The sequence below is a fragment of the Strigops habroptila genome, chromosome 4 (genome assembly GCF_004027225.2).
Source record: "Strigops habroptila isolate Jane chromosome 4, bStrHab1.2.pri, whole genome shotgun sequence".
Taxonomy (NCBI): domain Eukaryota; kingdom Metazoa; phylum Chordata; class Aves; order Psittaciformes; family Psittacidae; genus Strigops; species Strigops habroptila.
In genome coordinates, this window is record NC_046358.1 from 83776877 (window position 1) to 83791098 (window position 14222).

Here is a 14222-nt window from a genome sequence, read left to right on the forward strand (position 1 = left end):
TCTATTCTAGTCTATTTTAATCTAGTCTATTATATTCTATCCATTCCTATTCCTAGTCTATTTCTATTCCTATCCTATTCTATAACCTCCTCTGCTTTGGCACGAGGTTTGCAGCATGGACACAAGGAGCTCGACCTTGCTATGGCAGATTGCATTAGAAACTGGGAGATGGGCCAAAAGCCCACCCTGGCCTCATCAGTTGGTGCTCACAAGCCTGAAACATGGGGCTTTTTGCTTGTAAGCTCAGATAAAGGTGAATGTCAAGAATCAGGGTCAGATTCTTGCACCGAAGCAAAGAAAGGGAAGCGCCAGGGGCTGCGTCTCACTCCCTCGCGTTGGTGCAGCTCATCTGGATTCGCAGCCGTGTAAATGAGAGCCCCGCTTGAGTCAGGCTCCCGAGGCAAAGCCACCCGTCTGCCCGGGTGCTTGGCCATCAAAGTGCTTCTGTCGACACAGACGGTGGCCATGGGGCTTCGTGGATGCTCCATCCCTGGCTGAGGCTCATGGTGTGGTGAAGCACTGAGCGCAGGGAGGGTTTGGAAGGAAAGATGGGTTAGGAATGCGCAGGAGGAGGAGAAACTCCAGCAGGGCTTTCTCAAAGCTAAGACTGTGTAAGCTTAGTTTTAAGTTGATGGGCTGCTTAGGGGAACTGGTGGCTTCTTCCCTTTCCGTTGGAGTAAACTGGTTTATGTGAGTGCAAGGTAAAGGCTGGAAAAATCACCCCTCAGCGTGAAATCATCCTTCAGGTTGTGCCCAGCCCTGGGCTGCTGTGTGCTGGAGGTGACACAGGGATGTGACAGTGTGCGTTGGGATCAGAACATGGGGAGGAACAAAGCATTTAGCTTTCACTAAATATCAGCTTAGGAGGTGGTTCAGGTGTAGCTGATGATTTTATGGCAAGGCTGTGTGATACCACTGGTAGGATGTCACCTCCATGCTGTGGCCTGGCAGTGAGGGGTGCAATGGAGACCAAACATATTGGAGCCAAAACTGGTCATTTTAGGTGAAATCCCAGCCCTGCTAAGCAAAGGACAGCAAATGTGACAGAGCCAAGCACCCTGCGAGCACCTACAGGGATGCCCCAGGACCTCTGGAGGTTGTTGTCCTCAGGTGGGTGGCCCAGTACCCATAGGCTGGGAGATGCCCTGGATCTGGGCATTGAGCATGGGTGTGTGTGGCGTGGCGGGAGCGTGCTGCGGTTTTACCCACCTCACAGCTGCCGTTTTTATTGTGCAAGGAGATTTATGGTCTCCTTAGCGGGGCGTGTGCGCTTGTGATTTATGACACGGTGGCATAAATGCGGCATCTCATCGGTCATGCCATGTGCCAGCTCCTGCAGCCACGCTGGTGGGGGAGATTGGGTCCATTGAGCCCCATGGCTGGAGCATCTCCTGTGGGGTGAAAGCCCCTTAGTCCCCTGGGTCCCGAATTGCATGGGGCCCGGTGCAGGGACATGTCCCCATGGATGAGCAGGTCAGTCCCTGCCATCATGGGTGTCCCCATTTGGCCACTCCGGGCTGACCCAGCCAGACAGGCAGCACCTGGCACAGATACATCCCGCTCCCAGGACCGGCTCCTCCTGACTGCAGATGGAATCATTAATTACAAGGTCCTAATTAATTTCCCATCTCTAGCAAAGGGCCTAATGATAAAGCAAAGCAGTGGAGCACGATGCTGGGGTTTGTACCCCAGCTTGGGGGCTCTGGATGCCCACTGGGCTTGGCGCCTGCTTCTCGCATGCTCCCCAGGTCCCACCAATGGTTTTGGTGGCAGAGCTGAGCCCTGGGGCGAGCGTTTCAGCTGGGCTATAACACCCAGACGCTGCTTTGCCCTCTGGAGCATCTTCCACCCTCCAGCCACCAGCTATTTGCATAGAGCCGAGCACAACGTGCTGTTTTAAAGAGGAGGAAACCGAGGCACGGAGCGGTGATGGCAGCTTTACTCACAGCTGCTGCAAGACACAGTCACCAGAGCCCCAGCGCTGACTCTAACCCTTGGGAGAGGCGGCTCAGGTTGGGCTTTTTTAGCGTCCTTGGGATGTGCTGGGGATTGGCTTGTGGTCTGCAGCCTGTTGCACCCCCATTGCACCCCCTTGTGCCCCATAATCCTGTATATAAAGCCTCAAGATGTTATCAGCTGGTGTTTACCTTCCCCATCCACTACTGCTGGGGGGACTCTGCTTTGTTGAGGGTCACTATGCAGGAGGACCGGGATGATGCTCCCAGTCATGTGCAGGGATTACCTGTGCTCTTCCTCGCTGGGAGGATGCAGACCGGGGAGCCAGGCAGCCCATCCATATTTATGCCTGGCATTCATTTCCATTCATTTCAATATTTTATGAGCATAACAATAAAAAGAAGGGCTCAGTGCTCATTGAGACACAGTCAATGGGGCGGTGACGGTGCCGGCGAGCTGCCGCCCGCGTCCCACTGAGCTGCTGGGTGCTGCCCATGCAGGTAATTGCTGCAACGGTGCATGAACCCGCCTGGCCCCGTGCACAGGGATGGGCAGTGCCTGCCTGTAGGGCTCTGCTGCCTCCAGCCGCAATCCCGGGTCCTGGTGGGGCCTCTGTCACTGCCTTTAATGTGGGGAGGGCTCAATGGGGGTAGATCTGACCAGAGATGGGCTGGATGTGGGGTAGCGGGAGGTGAGGGTGATGCTGCTGGGATGGGTTTTGCCTGTGTTGAGAGTGATGGGGGAGGCAGAGGTGGATCTCCATGTGGGATGTGCTCCTCTCCTCCACCCAGTTCTATGCCTATGGGCCATCATGGCCACAGCAAAGGGCCAATATCTACCCCAATGGAACAGGGTGCCAGGGGATGGAGGAGTCCTGGCACATCACCTACCTCTATCCCCCAGACACCGTGGCCTGTGTGGACCCTGAGGAGTGCACCCGCATCTGTGGGGCTGCTGTGGGCTGCTCCAACATCGCCTACCCCAAGCTAGTGATCGAGCTGATGCCCAGCGGTAGGTGGATAGGAGGGGGGGAACCTCCATCTCCACTGGGCTTTGCCCCATCCCAGGGCTGCCCATGCAGCCTGTTGAGGCTTGGATGTTGGGGGCACCCTGTGGATGGTCTGGGTGGGTTTACACACGGGATGGCCCATGCAGCCTTTCCATGGGTGACTCCAGAAGTGAGGTCATAGGATGTGGTGATGCAGGGTCCCAGCACCCCGGGGTGCAGCTGGGTGTCCCCAAACCCCATCCTTTCCCCAGGGGACATCATGGTGCGTTCCTGTAGTGAGGGAAGCGTTACCCTTGGGTGAAGCATGAGGATTGTCCCATCCTATCTCCTCTGGTTCGGCACCATCCTGATGGTCCCTCTCCTCCGCAGGGCTTCGTGGTCTGATGATTGCAGTGATGATGGCCGCCCTCATGTCCTCCCTGACCTCCATATTCAACAGCAGCAGCACCCTCTTCACCATGGACATCTGGAAAAAGCTGAGGCCGGGGGCTGGCGAGCGGGAGCTGCTCTTGGTGGGCAGGTAGGACTGTGGCTTTCCGGGACACTGTGGGTTTCGGGGAGACTGGTGGGGCCGGTCTGGCCCTCTGTGATCTGCCTTTTGTGCCCAGGAGCCTGCACGGTGCCTGCGCTCAGCCTGCTTTATGAAAGGAAAACAAGCCCTTGGATTACGTATGGAAGCACTGAAAAGGCAGACAGGGTGTTCAGGGTGTTTGGAGGGGCAGGGATGTGCACGGCATGAAGCCTTTCCATTGCCTCCTCCAGCCCATTCCCACCAGCCAAGTGCATGGGGGGACCTTCGCTATTCCCGCACATGCCCTGGCTGCTCCCATGGGATGCTGGATGCCGGCGGGGAGCCCGGGAACGTGCCCTTGTCGCGGTGCTCGGGGCGGCAGAGTCAGCGCTGGGGAATGCCCTGGTGCGGTGCCGCGGTGCGCGGGGAGTGTCCCCGGCACGGGGCACACAATAACAGGGAGGGAATCTGGGTCAGGGCTTTGGGGAGGGTTGGCTGGTTCAGCAACTCCAGCAGCAGCCTTTTGTTGGCATCTTCCATCTCCTGCAGGGTGGGAAGGGGATGGGGAGTGATCCCTGGAACTGTGGTCCTGCACGGCTGCTCCATCGGAAGCGGGGTGCGTGGCTCGGGGCCTGCCTTGCCCCTCCATGACACTGCTTCAGTGACAAGGGGTGTAGTAACTGCAGAGAGTTTCCCAAGGATGGGTAATGAGTGTTTGCAAAGGGTTTGCCCGCTCGGGGTGGGAGGCACTGTCGCTGCTTCAGTCCCTGCTGGGTGGTTCATTAGCGCATCGGGTGGTTTGTGCAAGCAGAGTGCTGCAAATCCCACCATTGCATGGCCCCACGGGGATATAGCAAATGAGAAATGTTGTGGAGAGGAAAGAAAAGGTGTTTTAAGAGGCAAGTTTGAGGTTTTCCTACCTGCCAGCACAGGGACAAGTGACTTGGGGTGATTTAGGTTGGATATAAGGAAGATGTTCTTCCCTGTGAGGGTGCTGAGGCGCTGACACAGGGTGCCCAGAGAAGCTGTGGCTGCCCCATTCCTGACAGTGCTCAAGGCCAGGTTGGACACAGGGGCTTGGAGCAACCTGCTCTAGTGGAAGGTGTCCCTGCCCGTGGCAGGGGGTTGGAGCTGGATGAGCTTTAAGGTCCCTTCAACACAAACCAGTCTGGGATTCTATGATTTCTAATTAGCCATTAAGGGGTCCCAATTGTCCCCCAGACCTGCCATGGTGGGGATGCCCCATTCAGCTCAGCATGGAAAGGGAGGGGATTTGCCTGGGACTGGAGAGAGCTCCCAGTTCCTGGACCTGTGGGTTTGAGCTCCTGCCACGGCTGTGCTGCCTGGCTGGAAATCCCCGCTGCTGTTTGGTGTGAGCCCTGTGCCAAGGTGATGGCCTGGTGATGAGAACACCCATCCAACCCGTCCCAATCACTTCCCAGCTCCCCTCAGCAGGCTGTGCTGGGCTCTGCCCTCCATCCCTGCCTGGATCCCATCTCAGGCTGCAGGTGGAGCAGGACACAGCTCACCGCCCTGCTCACACACTCCGGTGTTTTCCCCATGTCCTGTTCACATCCTCTGTGGGTTAAACACCTACCAAACACAGGGGTTTTCTCCTACCCCTTGGGTCAGTGAGTGCGTTTTACACTCAGGCTGTTTCCTCTTTCCAAAGCACCCGCCAGGCCGTGGGGGCTGCAGCTACAGATGCTTTCGATGCTTTTATTTCATTGGGTTTTTTCCTACTTCTGCTTTTCGAGATGAGCAGATGGAGATGAAGGTAATTCTGCGAGGCTGTCAACAAACTGGGCTGAGCTATAAATACAGCGGCTTTCGGGATGGGTCTTGCCCAGCCTGCCTGCTCACACTGGGCATGGAAAGCTGGGATCTGGCCACAGCATCACCCTCTTGCTCCAGAGGAGGGTGATGCTGTGAGGTGCAGCTGGACTTAGGTCAAGGACGGGGATGGGATGGTGTTGGGGGGCTTGGCCCATGTCCCTGGCTCTCGGCTTGTTGCTTTGGCTGGATGAAGGGGTGCTGAAAGCATCACCCAAATCTGGCCACAGCACCAGCCTCTGACGCTGGGGGGGTTTCATAGCAAAAAGACCCATTGCCCATGGAGGGGGTGTCCAACTTAGCAGCTCCCAGGGCTGGACAGGATCCTGGAGAGGGCTCATCCACCCAGGATGGAGCCAGCACTGGCGTAATTAACATTCTTGGCATCCCTGGGGATGTCACCATCATCCCTAGGGATGCAGGTGGGATGCAGGATGTAGAAGCATCCTCCCACTGACCCTCCTGCACCCCCTGGCTAGCTCTAGGACCCAACCCCTGCCCCTGAGCACCCCCCACATCCCATGGTGATGCTGTGAGTGTGAGGAGATGTGAGTGATACAGGAACATCACCCTGCACTGCATCGCTGCTGCTTGCAGGGTGGTGACAGTGGTGCTGGTGGCCCTCAGCGTGGTCTGGATCCCCATCCTGCAGAGCTCCAGTGGTGGCCAGCTCTATGTCTACATCCAGGCTGTCACCAGCTACCTGGCTCCTCCTGTCACTGCAGTCTTTGTCCTGGCTGTCTTCTGGCCCCGAGCTAATGAACAGGTATAAGTCTGGGGTGGCTTTGGGGACAGTCTGGGGACATGGGGTGATATCAACACCTCCCTGTCCCCCTTGCTTCCAGGGAGCCAGTGGGACTTAAAGGGTTGTTAGAGGAAAGGAGGGAAGTGATGCTGTAGGGGATGGGAAGAGAGGAACTGATCCTGGTCGATGTTTCCCCAGGGAGCTGGTGGGTGGCTGGTGTGAAGAAGAGGAGGTAGAGGAGGAGGAGGCAGATGCCACCATGCATGGCCACTGAGCACGGTGACTGGCAGGGGACATCCCCTGCACAAGGGGTGCAGGTTTGGGCAGGATGCAGGTGCTGTCCCATCACACAGGAGCCACTCAACCCTCTCCAAGTGCTGGCTGGAGGGAGCAGCTCCCCGTGGGGTTTATCCCCACCATGGGGGTGACTGTGTGTCCCCTCCAACCACCTCCCCATGGACCTTTGCTTTGCAGGGAGCTTTCTGGGGCCTGATGGTGGGGCTGGCGCTGGGGCTGGCCAGGATGGGGCTGGAGCTGGGGTACCCCACACCTCGCTGCGGGGTCCCTGACCAGCGGCCCTGGCTGCTGGCTGACATCCACTACCTGCACTTCGCCGTGCTGCTGAGCACCATCACGGGTGCTGTCGTGGTGGGGGGCAGCCTGATGACCTCCCCATCGCCTCCAGCACGGGTGAGCAGAGCACACAGAACCCGGTCCCCACGGCTCCATCCACCTGTTGGAACTCCTTGGCTGGAGATGCTGGTGTCGCCCCCATTGGTGCACCCCAATCTCAGCCAGGGGGTCCCAATGGGAGGGTCCAGTCCTGGGGTGTTGTCTCATCAAGTCTTACCCATTTCTAGCTGCAAGATCTCACTTGGTGGACGCTCTCACAGGACCCCCCCAAGCTCTCCATGGATGGCACATCCCATGGACCCCATGATGGTGAGTGTGTCCTTGGGGTGTCTGGCAGGGGAGGCACCTTCAGTGCCCCACACTCCCTGCCTGTAGCAGGCAGCAGGGCAGCATGGATGCTCTGTGCCTCAGTTTCCCCACAGCCCTATCCCCTATAATCACTGTCTTTCTGTGCCAGGGTCCTGCTCAGCCACCCTGGGCAGCCAACGGCCATCAAAGGCAGAGGGATCCCCAACCATGGCCCTCAAAGACACCACAGAGTCCCCCTTCTGGTCCCGAGTCTGCAGCATCAACGCCGTTATCCTGATGTGCATCAATATTTTCTGCTATGCCTACTTTGCCTAGTGGCCTGCCAGCCCCTGGAGGGAGAAAAGGTGCTGGGAATGGGGGGGGATAAAATGGGGATTTGGGGGATAGTTTTTATTTGTCACATTTGGGACATAGGATGTTTAAATCCATTAGTGCAATGAGCTGGGCGTTCTCAGCACTGTGGACACTGAGTGCATCCCAGGGGGTTGTGAGGTGTTGGGGGGTATTTGTGGGGTCAGGGAGTCCCCAGGAAGGAGTCTGGGGAGAGGTATCAGGGTGGGTGAATGGGGCTGCAGAGGAAGCAAAGCTCCAGGGAAGCAGCAGGCACATGAATGTCACTGTGTGATGATGGAAAAGGAACAGCCACGCTCGAGGGTGTCACCAAACACGTTTTACTAGCTCTAAATAAAAATAATATTACAAAAGCTACAATTTGCAGCTATTAACAGCACCCACAGGACTGAACCCCCCTGGATCAGCCTTTCCCAGCATCCCTCCATGGAGTTACCAAGCCTGGCTGAATCCTGGCTGCCTCCAGCCCTCCTTGGAGCCTGGGTTTTGCTTGCAGGGTCTGGAGAGGAGCACAGGTTTGGGGTACACATTCTCTTCCCCTCCATAGCTGCCACCCCACCAGGCTGTGGTGCTGGTAAAGGTTTTATGGCTGTGGTCCGACGCTCTGTGCTGCTCCCCGGGGAGCACAGTGCCAATGAGAGGTGATGCCTGAGCTGGGGATGGTGGAGGTCCCCTGGGCTGGGAAGGGGGAGAGCTGATGTTTCAGGGTGATGGAGATGGGCAGCCCTTGGATTGGGGATCACCATGAGCCTGGCCATTACCTTCAGCACAGCCCACATGGCACTGGGTCCTTGTGTGTTGGCAGCCCAACGTGGGGACGGACACCATCCATAGGGACAAGAGGACGTGCAGTCCACGTGCAGGGACAAAGCAGCTCTGGTGAATGGGGGGCAGCGGGGCTGTGGTCCCCCCCTGCTCACCCACAGCAGCTCACTTGCAGATGGGGTGCACGTAGCTGCGAGGGAAGAGGCCGATGCGCCCGTAGATCTTCCCCTGCCACCAGTTGGGATCGGGGCAGTCCAGGACCTCGATGATGTCCCCACGGAGGAAGGGCAGCTGGGAGGAGTCGTGGGACGAGAAGTCAAACTGGGCTTGCACGAATCTGGGTCTCCTCACCTGGGGGAAAGTCGAGGGCAGGGGTTGGTGAAGGGAGAGGTGCCCCATCTGCCAGCCCCTCTGCACTGGGTTGTGCTGCCTGAGTCCCCAGCGTGATGGGGATGCTGTGACACCTCGAGGTGAGGATCAACCTTAAGAGATGAGAAATGGAGGGTGTGGGGGTACCCGGGGTGCTCGCTTTGAGGACAGGAGATGGGAGCTAAGGAAATCCTGCCATGGGAAGAGCTGGAGTGCTGGGGATAGCCTTGAGCATAGGGAGAGCCTGAGGTGCAGGGGAGCACCCTGGGTGTAGCCAGAGTCTGGAGTACTGGGGAGCTCCCTATGGTGGAGGGCAGAGCCTGGGGTGCAGAGGAGCACCCCAAGGCATAAGGGTGCCGGGGAGAGCCAAGATTGGTGCCCAGGAACCCCTGCTCGGGGCAGCTGGCACCTCTCTCATTCCTGGGTCCTTCGTGGGTCCCTCTGGGTGCTGGAGCCACCCCAGCCCAGCTCCCAGGGCCTGGTTTTGCCACCTCCACCATCACTGCCTCAGGGCTTGGCTTTGCTGGAGCTCACCCAAAGCTGCCTGAGCCCCATCCCGAGATGTTTGGGCTGTGCCACCCGCCCCAGCCATCACCCCTCGCCCGAGGGATGATGCCACGGTCCCAGGGGAGCTGCCCTGCCATGCCCTGCCCTGCAGAGCTGCACCGGTGGCTTTCTCCACCCTGCGGCATCCCCACAGCACAGTCCATCTCAGGCTATTGCACCTTCTGCTTGACACCACCTTGATCCCATCCTGAGCACAGGGCCAAGTGCCAGCTGGGCACCCAGGGTGTCCCTGTCCCCCTCTGTGGGGGGAGATGAGCCTCAAAGGGGGTTCTTGAAGGGGTTTGGGACTGGACCCCCAATATCTTCGACTGATGATACTGGGGTAGCCTGTGCTTGGCGGGTCTGGAACTAGCGTCTGCTCAGAGCTGGGCCACTTGGTTTCATAGAATCACAGAATCCCAGACTGGTTTGGGTTGAAGGGACCTTAAAGCTCATCCAGTTCCAACCCCCTGCCACGGGCAGGGACACCTTCCACTAGGGCAGGTTGTTCCAAGCCCCTGTGTCCAACCTGGCCTTGAACATTGCCAGGGATGGGGCAGCCACAGCTTCTCTGGGCACCCTGTGCCAGTGCCTCAGCACCCTCACAGGGAAGAACTTCTGCCTAGCGCCTCATCTATCCCAAAGGGCTCCCAGCCTGGCCATGCCATCACCCTGTGCCCCAGCTTTGCACATCCCCATGGCCTCATCCGCTGATGGTACCTCCTGGCCCTGGTCCTCATCGCGGAGGAAGATCTGCTGCTTTTTGGCGATGGTGGTCGTCCTGTAGAAATCCACCAGCTCATTGAGGGAGTTGAACTTTTCCTCCCAGAGGTAATATTTGCCATTTCTCTCCCTGAGCACCTTGAAGTGCTGGACGTGCTGCCCGTAGCTGCGGAAGGAGGATGGACGTTACCCTGGCCTCGGGATGCTGGCAGCACCCAGACCCAATTCCAGCAAGGATCAAAGAGGATCCACATAGGAAGAAAATGTGGTGAGAGCTGTAGGTCTCAGCTCAGCACATTCCAGGAGGAGACAGCAAAGGATGGGGTTGGGCTCCCAAATCCCATGTCCCTTGGGACCTCCAAGCTGCAGGTAGGGAATTCCCTTGTCAGCCCCATCTGTTGTCACCCCTCGGTGTGTACTGGGGTGGCACACTGGGGTGCCTGCACTGCATAGGGCTGCTGCAGGGACCCACCACTGCCAGGCCCCCAGGCAGGGGCAGGGACCTGGCCTCGCTGGTGACGCAGGGCAGAGCACGGCTCCCTTTCATTATGGGCAAGAACCTCCTTAAATGCTTAATTAGAGATCAGCAGCGTGAGAAAGTGCCTGCCTGGCCCAGGGCGGGCTCCTGCTACCCTGGCCCCGGGCAGGGAAGGGGCAGCGATGGGGTGAGAGGCCCGGGGGCATGCTCTGCCCGTTCGCACACTGCCTTCACACAGCCCTGCTGCCCATGCCAAAGTCATCAGCCCCACGGCATCGGGATGCTGCAGCCCTACATCCTTTGGGATGCTCTGGGCAACACGTTCCTCCAGGCCATGTCCCCTGGGCTGTGCTTGCAGCTTGGCCCCGGTGCTGTTGTTACCCACATGGCTGTATTTAGGGGCACCCCAGTGAGGGGCCCAGATGCAGCCCGTGGTGCAGGCAGGGAGCAGGAAGCAGTGGGGATGGAGGCGGAGCGTGAAGCTGCAGAGGGGAGGAAGAAGGGGAAGGCCGTGTGCGAGGCTGTGCCTGGATGTGCTGGGGACATGGCTCTGCAGCCCCCAGCCCCTTCGAGGTGACCAGGACAGGGCAGGCTGCTCGCCCCATCTCCAGCACCACAGTGGGGACCATGCACAAGGGTGGCCTGATGCTTTTGGTCCCCAAAGCAGGGGCTGCAGGGGATCCCTGCTCATCCTTTTGTGTGTCCATCCGCATCCCATGGCCACTCACTTGACGGAGATGGAGAACTCCCCTGGCGCACTCTCACTGTCGCGGATCAGGAAGGCTCCGAGGTGCTTGCGCTGGAGGAGCTGCTCCTCTGCCAGATGCCGGGAGATCCTTCCCGCATACCACCTGCGAGGGACACCGGGATCAGCCACACCGGCACCTGGAGACATCCCAATGCTCCATCCCTGCAGGATGCAGGCACTGAGAGCCCCGGTACTGGTGGGAGCAGGATCCCTATTTGGTTCCCTACGGGAATGGGACGTCCCCGCAGTGGTTTCTCCCTTTGTTTCCCCACTCCCAATTCATCACAGTGCTGTCACAGGGTGCTGTTGGTGCGGACGTGTCCCCACGTGTTGCCTTGTCCATATGGGGTTATTGCAGCATCACTGGCAGCCACGACCACATCCTGTCACCAGCTTTTCACATCATGTGCCTTGGCCCCCACTTTGCTGCCTGTCACCCCACTCCCCTCTCCGTGTCCCGTGTCCCCACATGGGAACAGCCCTGCCAGGTGCTGCAGGGGGACGGTTGTAGCGCAGCAAATCCTCCAGGCAGGATGAAACCCTTCCTGCCTGCATTGCAGGCAGCTGCTAAAACAAGGTGGAGCAACAGAGTCTCCATCTCCTGGGTCTGCCAAGGTCCATGTATTTGGGAGCCCCAGGCCATGGAGACCCTTTGCTACCTGTTAAAACTGCCCTGTGAATGATAAGCCATGGACTTTGGCACATGTCCCAGTGCCAGCCTTCCATGTTCTGCATACAAAAGGCTGTGTCTTGCCCGCCTCAGCTTGTTAACCCAAACTAGAGAAGCAACTGGATGTGCCCCGGGCTGCCCAAGCCCACGCGTTCCTGCAGCCCCGAGCAGGTTTTGCTATGGCATTTGCATGTGATTTACCAGGGGATAATGATACATAAAACACAGGTTAAAACAGGGATGGATTATGCTGGGCTTTAATAACACAGTAATAGGATTGTGTCTAATGCACTTGTAATCCCATAACTCTTTGTTGTTCCCCAATTATCACTTATTTAGCGGGCAGCCCAGTGTGAGAGTTGGATTTCTCTGTGTCAGGGGTATGTGGACATGCTGCTGCCTCCTGTCCCCTCTGGCTGTGGTGGCATTGGCACACTGACCTGGCATCCCCATCATGCAGATCCCATCGCTCTGTGACTCAGTTTCTCCATGTGTGGAACTACCCACCTATGGGCATTGGAATGGACTGCTGGATCACAGCCTGGGTGGTGGGAGAGGATGTCCTGGTGCTGGTGGGTGCTACCAGAGCAGGGTTTTAAGGTCTATTTCCATGAGTTGTGGATGGTACTTACGGGTGAGGCTTGACCTTGATGTAGTTTTTGGGGACGAAGCCCTCGCAGCCATACAGCTCAGCCTTGTACCAATTCTGGTCATCTTCCATGTTGAGGATCTAAGGCAGGACAGGAGCAGGGTGATGTCAGCCCTGGGAGAGGGGCTGAGTGGGACCCTCACCACTGCCCCAGACCCCACATTCCCCACCAAAACCTGGTCTAGTGGAAGGTGCCCCTGCCCATAGCAGGGAGTTGGAACTAATGAGCTTTAAGGTCCCTTCCAATCCAAATCATTCTATGAATCATGGTGAAAAGGGGGCTCTGAGAAAGGTGACGTTGTTTGGGGCCACCTGTACAGACTGGCTGCTCCCCAGCCCTCCTTAGCTCACAAGTGCTAGCAGTTGGGGGGTACCCCAAACCCCCAGCCAAGGCAGAGGGTAAAACCCATCCCTGGAGGTGGCAGCAAGGCCCCTGTGTCCCCCTAGCGCAGTGGCAGCCGGGTGCTCTGTGGGAGGAAGGGCCCCAGTGCTGCAGGGTGCTGACACCCGCTTCCGTACCACACGGTTTTCCAGCCTCCCACGCTGGGGCTGGCGCAGCTGAGCAAACAGGATCCGAAACATGGGCATGGAGACGGGGAAAACACGCTGGGGAGGCAGGGAGGGCACAGGGGGTTACACTATGGCCATGCACCAACCCTCCCCAGGGCTGGCTGCACCCATGGGGGGCTGCAGAGTGATGGGTATCACAGCATCAGCCCCATGGAGAGGGGTGAGTGCTGGGCAGCCTGGCAGGATGTGGGTGCCCTCACCCCCATCCAAGGGCTGTAGTCCCCTGGGGTGGTTTGAGACCCTACCCCAAGCTTTTTGGGATTCCTAAGTGACATCCAAGAGCCCATCCTGATGTGGTGGGTGTTTGGGCACATGCTCCCTGATGTGGGGTGCCTGTGGCCGCCGGTGACTACATGGGGCAGGGAAAATATGTGCCAGCCGGGGGGGGGCTGTGGCAGAGCACAATTGGTGGCCAGGGAGGCAATGTCTCAGCTATGTCCTCTCTGGAGATGTGACCAGTGGCACAGGCAAGTGATACCCACCGCTACTGGGGATGCTGCTACGCACCTCAAAATCCTCAAGTATGGCTCCTTATACCCCACGGAAAGCCCCATAGAGGCAACAATGAAAACATCAGTGTCACCCCATGCCATGTACTCACTCTATCCCCCAAACTAGCAGCATCCAACCCCCCCCACCATGGCTGCTGACCCCCCTGCCCATGTACCTTCAGGGTGTCCCCTTTGTGGAAGGGCAGCTCATCCTTCTCGGTTGTCTGGAAGCTGTACAGAGCTACTGACTCCATGGCTCTGGCTGTGACAGGATGGTTCTGAGGGGCCCTGTGGGGTACGGGGTGAGCACACGGCGCAGCAGTGCCGGCGGCAGGAAGCTGTGCTGATGTCAGTGTGAGCACCACGCAGGCACAGCTGCCCAGATGTGCTGGGGGGGCGGGGGGGGAAGATGTGCCGGCCCACCCGGATGCCAGGGGCCCATCTGCAGAAGGACCCGGTCACATTGGTTGGTGGCAACACCTCTGCCATGGGCCATGGGCAGTGGTGTTGGGTGGTCACGGGGTGTTGGAAGGGAAAAGGATGGTGATGAGGTGGACACATGGGTTGTGGGTGTGAGTGAAATGGCCCTGGAGAGCATGGCTAGCAGGTAATGCTGATGGGGGAGTCTCTGATGTCTTGTAAGGGTTGAGCTGCCTTCATGTGCTTTGAAAAGCAGCTTGATGGGAATGGAGGTTTTGGTAAAATGGATGGGCAGAGGCACAGGAAGGAATGGTGGTTTCATAACCTAATTTCTTTGGAAATCAGACCAAACACTCCACGTGAGGTCCCAGCTCTGACCAGCGAGGTTTCAGCATCATTGCCATTGGCTTTTTGAGTTGTGGCCCTTTGGAGGTTGATTTTTCCAG

The 14222-nt window shown here is 58.1% G+C and overlaps 2 protein-coding genes across 2 annotated transcripts in view; one reads left to right on the forward strand and one right to left on the reverse strand.

The window, feature by feature from the left end:
- Positions 1 to 7329, forward strand: part of SLC5A10 (solute carrier family 5 member 10) — a 39314-nt gene extending 31985 nt beyond the window's left edge. The window contains exons 10-15 of the mRNA XM_030484399.1: positions 2860 to 2967; positions 3335 to 3485; positions 5907 to 6075; positions 6529 to 6744; positions 6915 to 6996; positions 7145 to 7329. Coding sequence (XP_030340259.1) covers positions 2860 to 2967; positions 3335 to 3485; positions 5907 to 6075; positions 6529 to 6744; positions 6915 to 6996; positions 7145 to 7311 — 893 coding nt within the window. The 3' untranslated portion in view covers positions 7312 to 7329. The remainder of the gene's footprint in view (positions 1 to 2859; positions 2968 to 3334; positions 3486 to 5906; positions 6076 to 6528; positions 6745 to 6914; positions 6997 to 7144) is intronic.
- Positions 7330 to 7651: 322 nt separating this feature from the next.
- On the reverse strand, positions 7652 to 13733 carry GRAP (GRB2 related adaptor protein). Its single transcript, XM_030484401.1, has 5 exons — positions 13533 to 13733; positions 12279 to 12376; positions 10957 to 11079; positions 9748 to 9916; positions 7652 to 8463 (listed from the first exon to the last, which is right to left on the reverse strand). The coding sequence occupies exons 1-5, from the start codon at positions 13608 to 13610 to the stop codon at positions 8278 to 8280; spliced, it is 654 nt and encodes a 217-aa protein (XP_030340261.1). The 5' UTR covers positions 13611 to 13733; the 3' UTR covers positions 7652 to 8277.
- Positions 13734 to 14222: the final 489 nt, after the last annotated feature.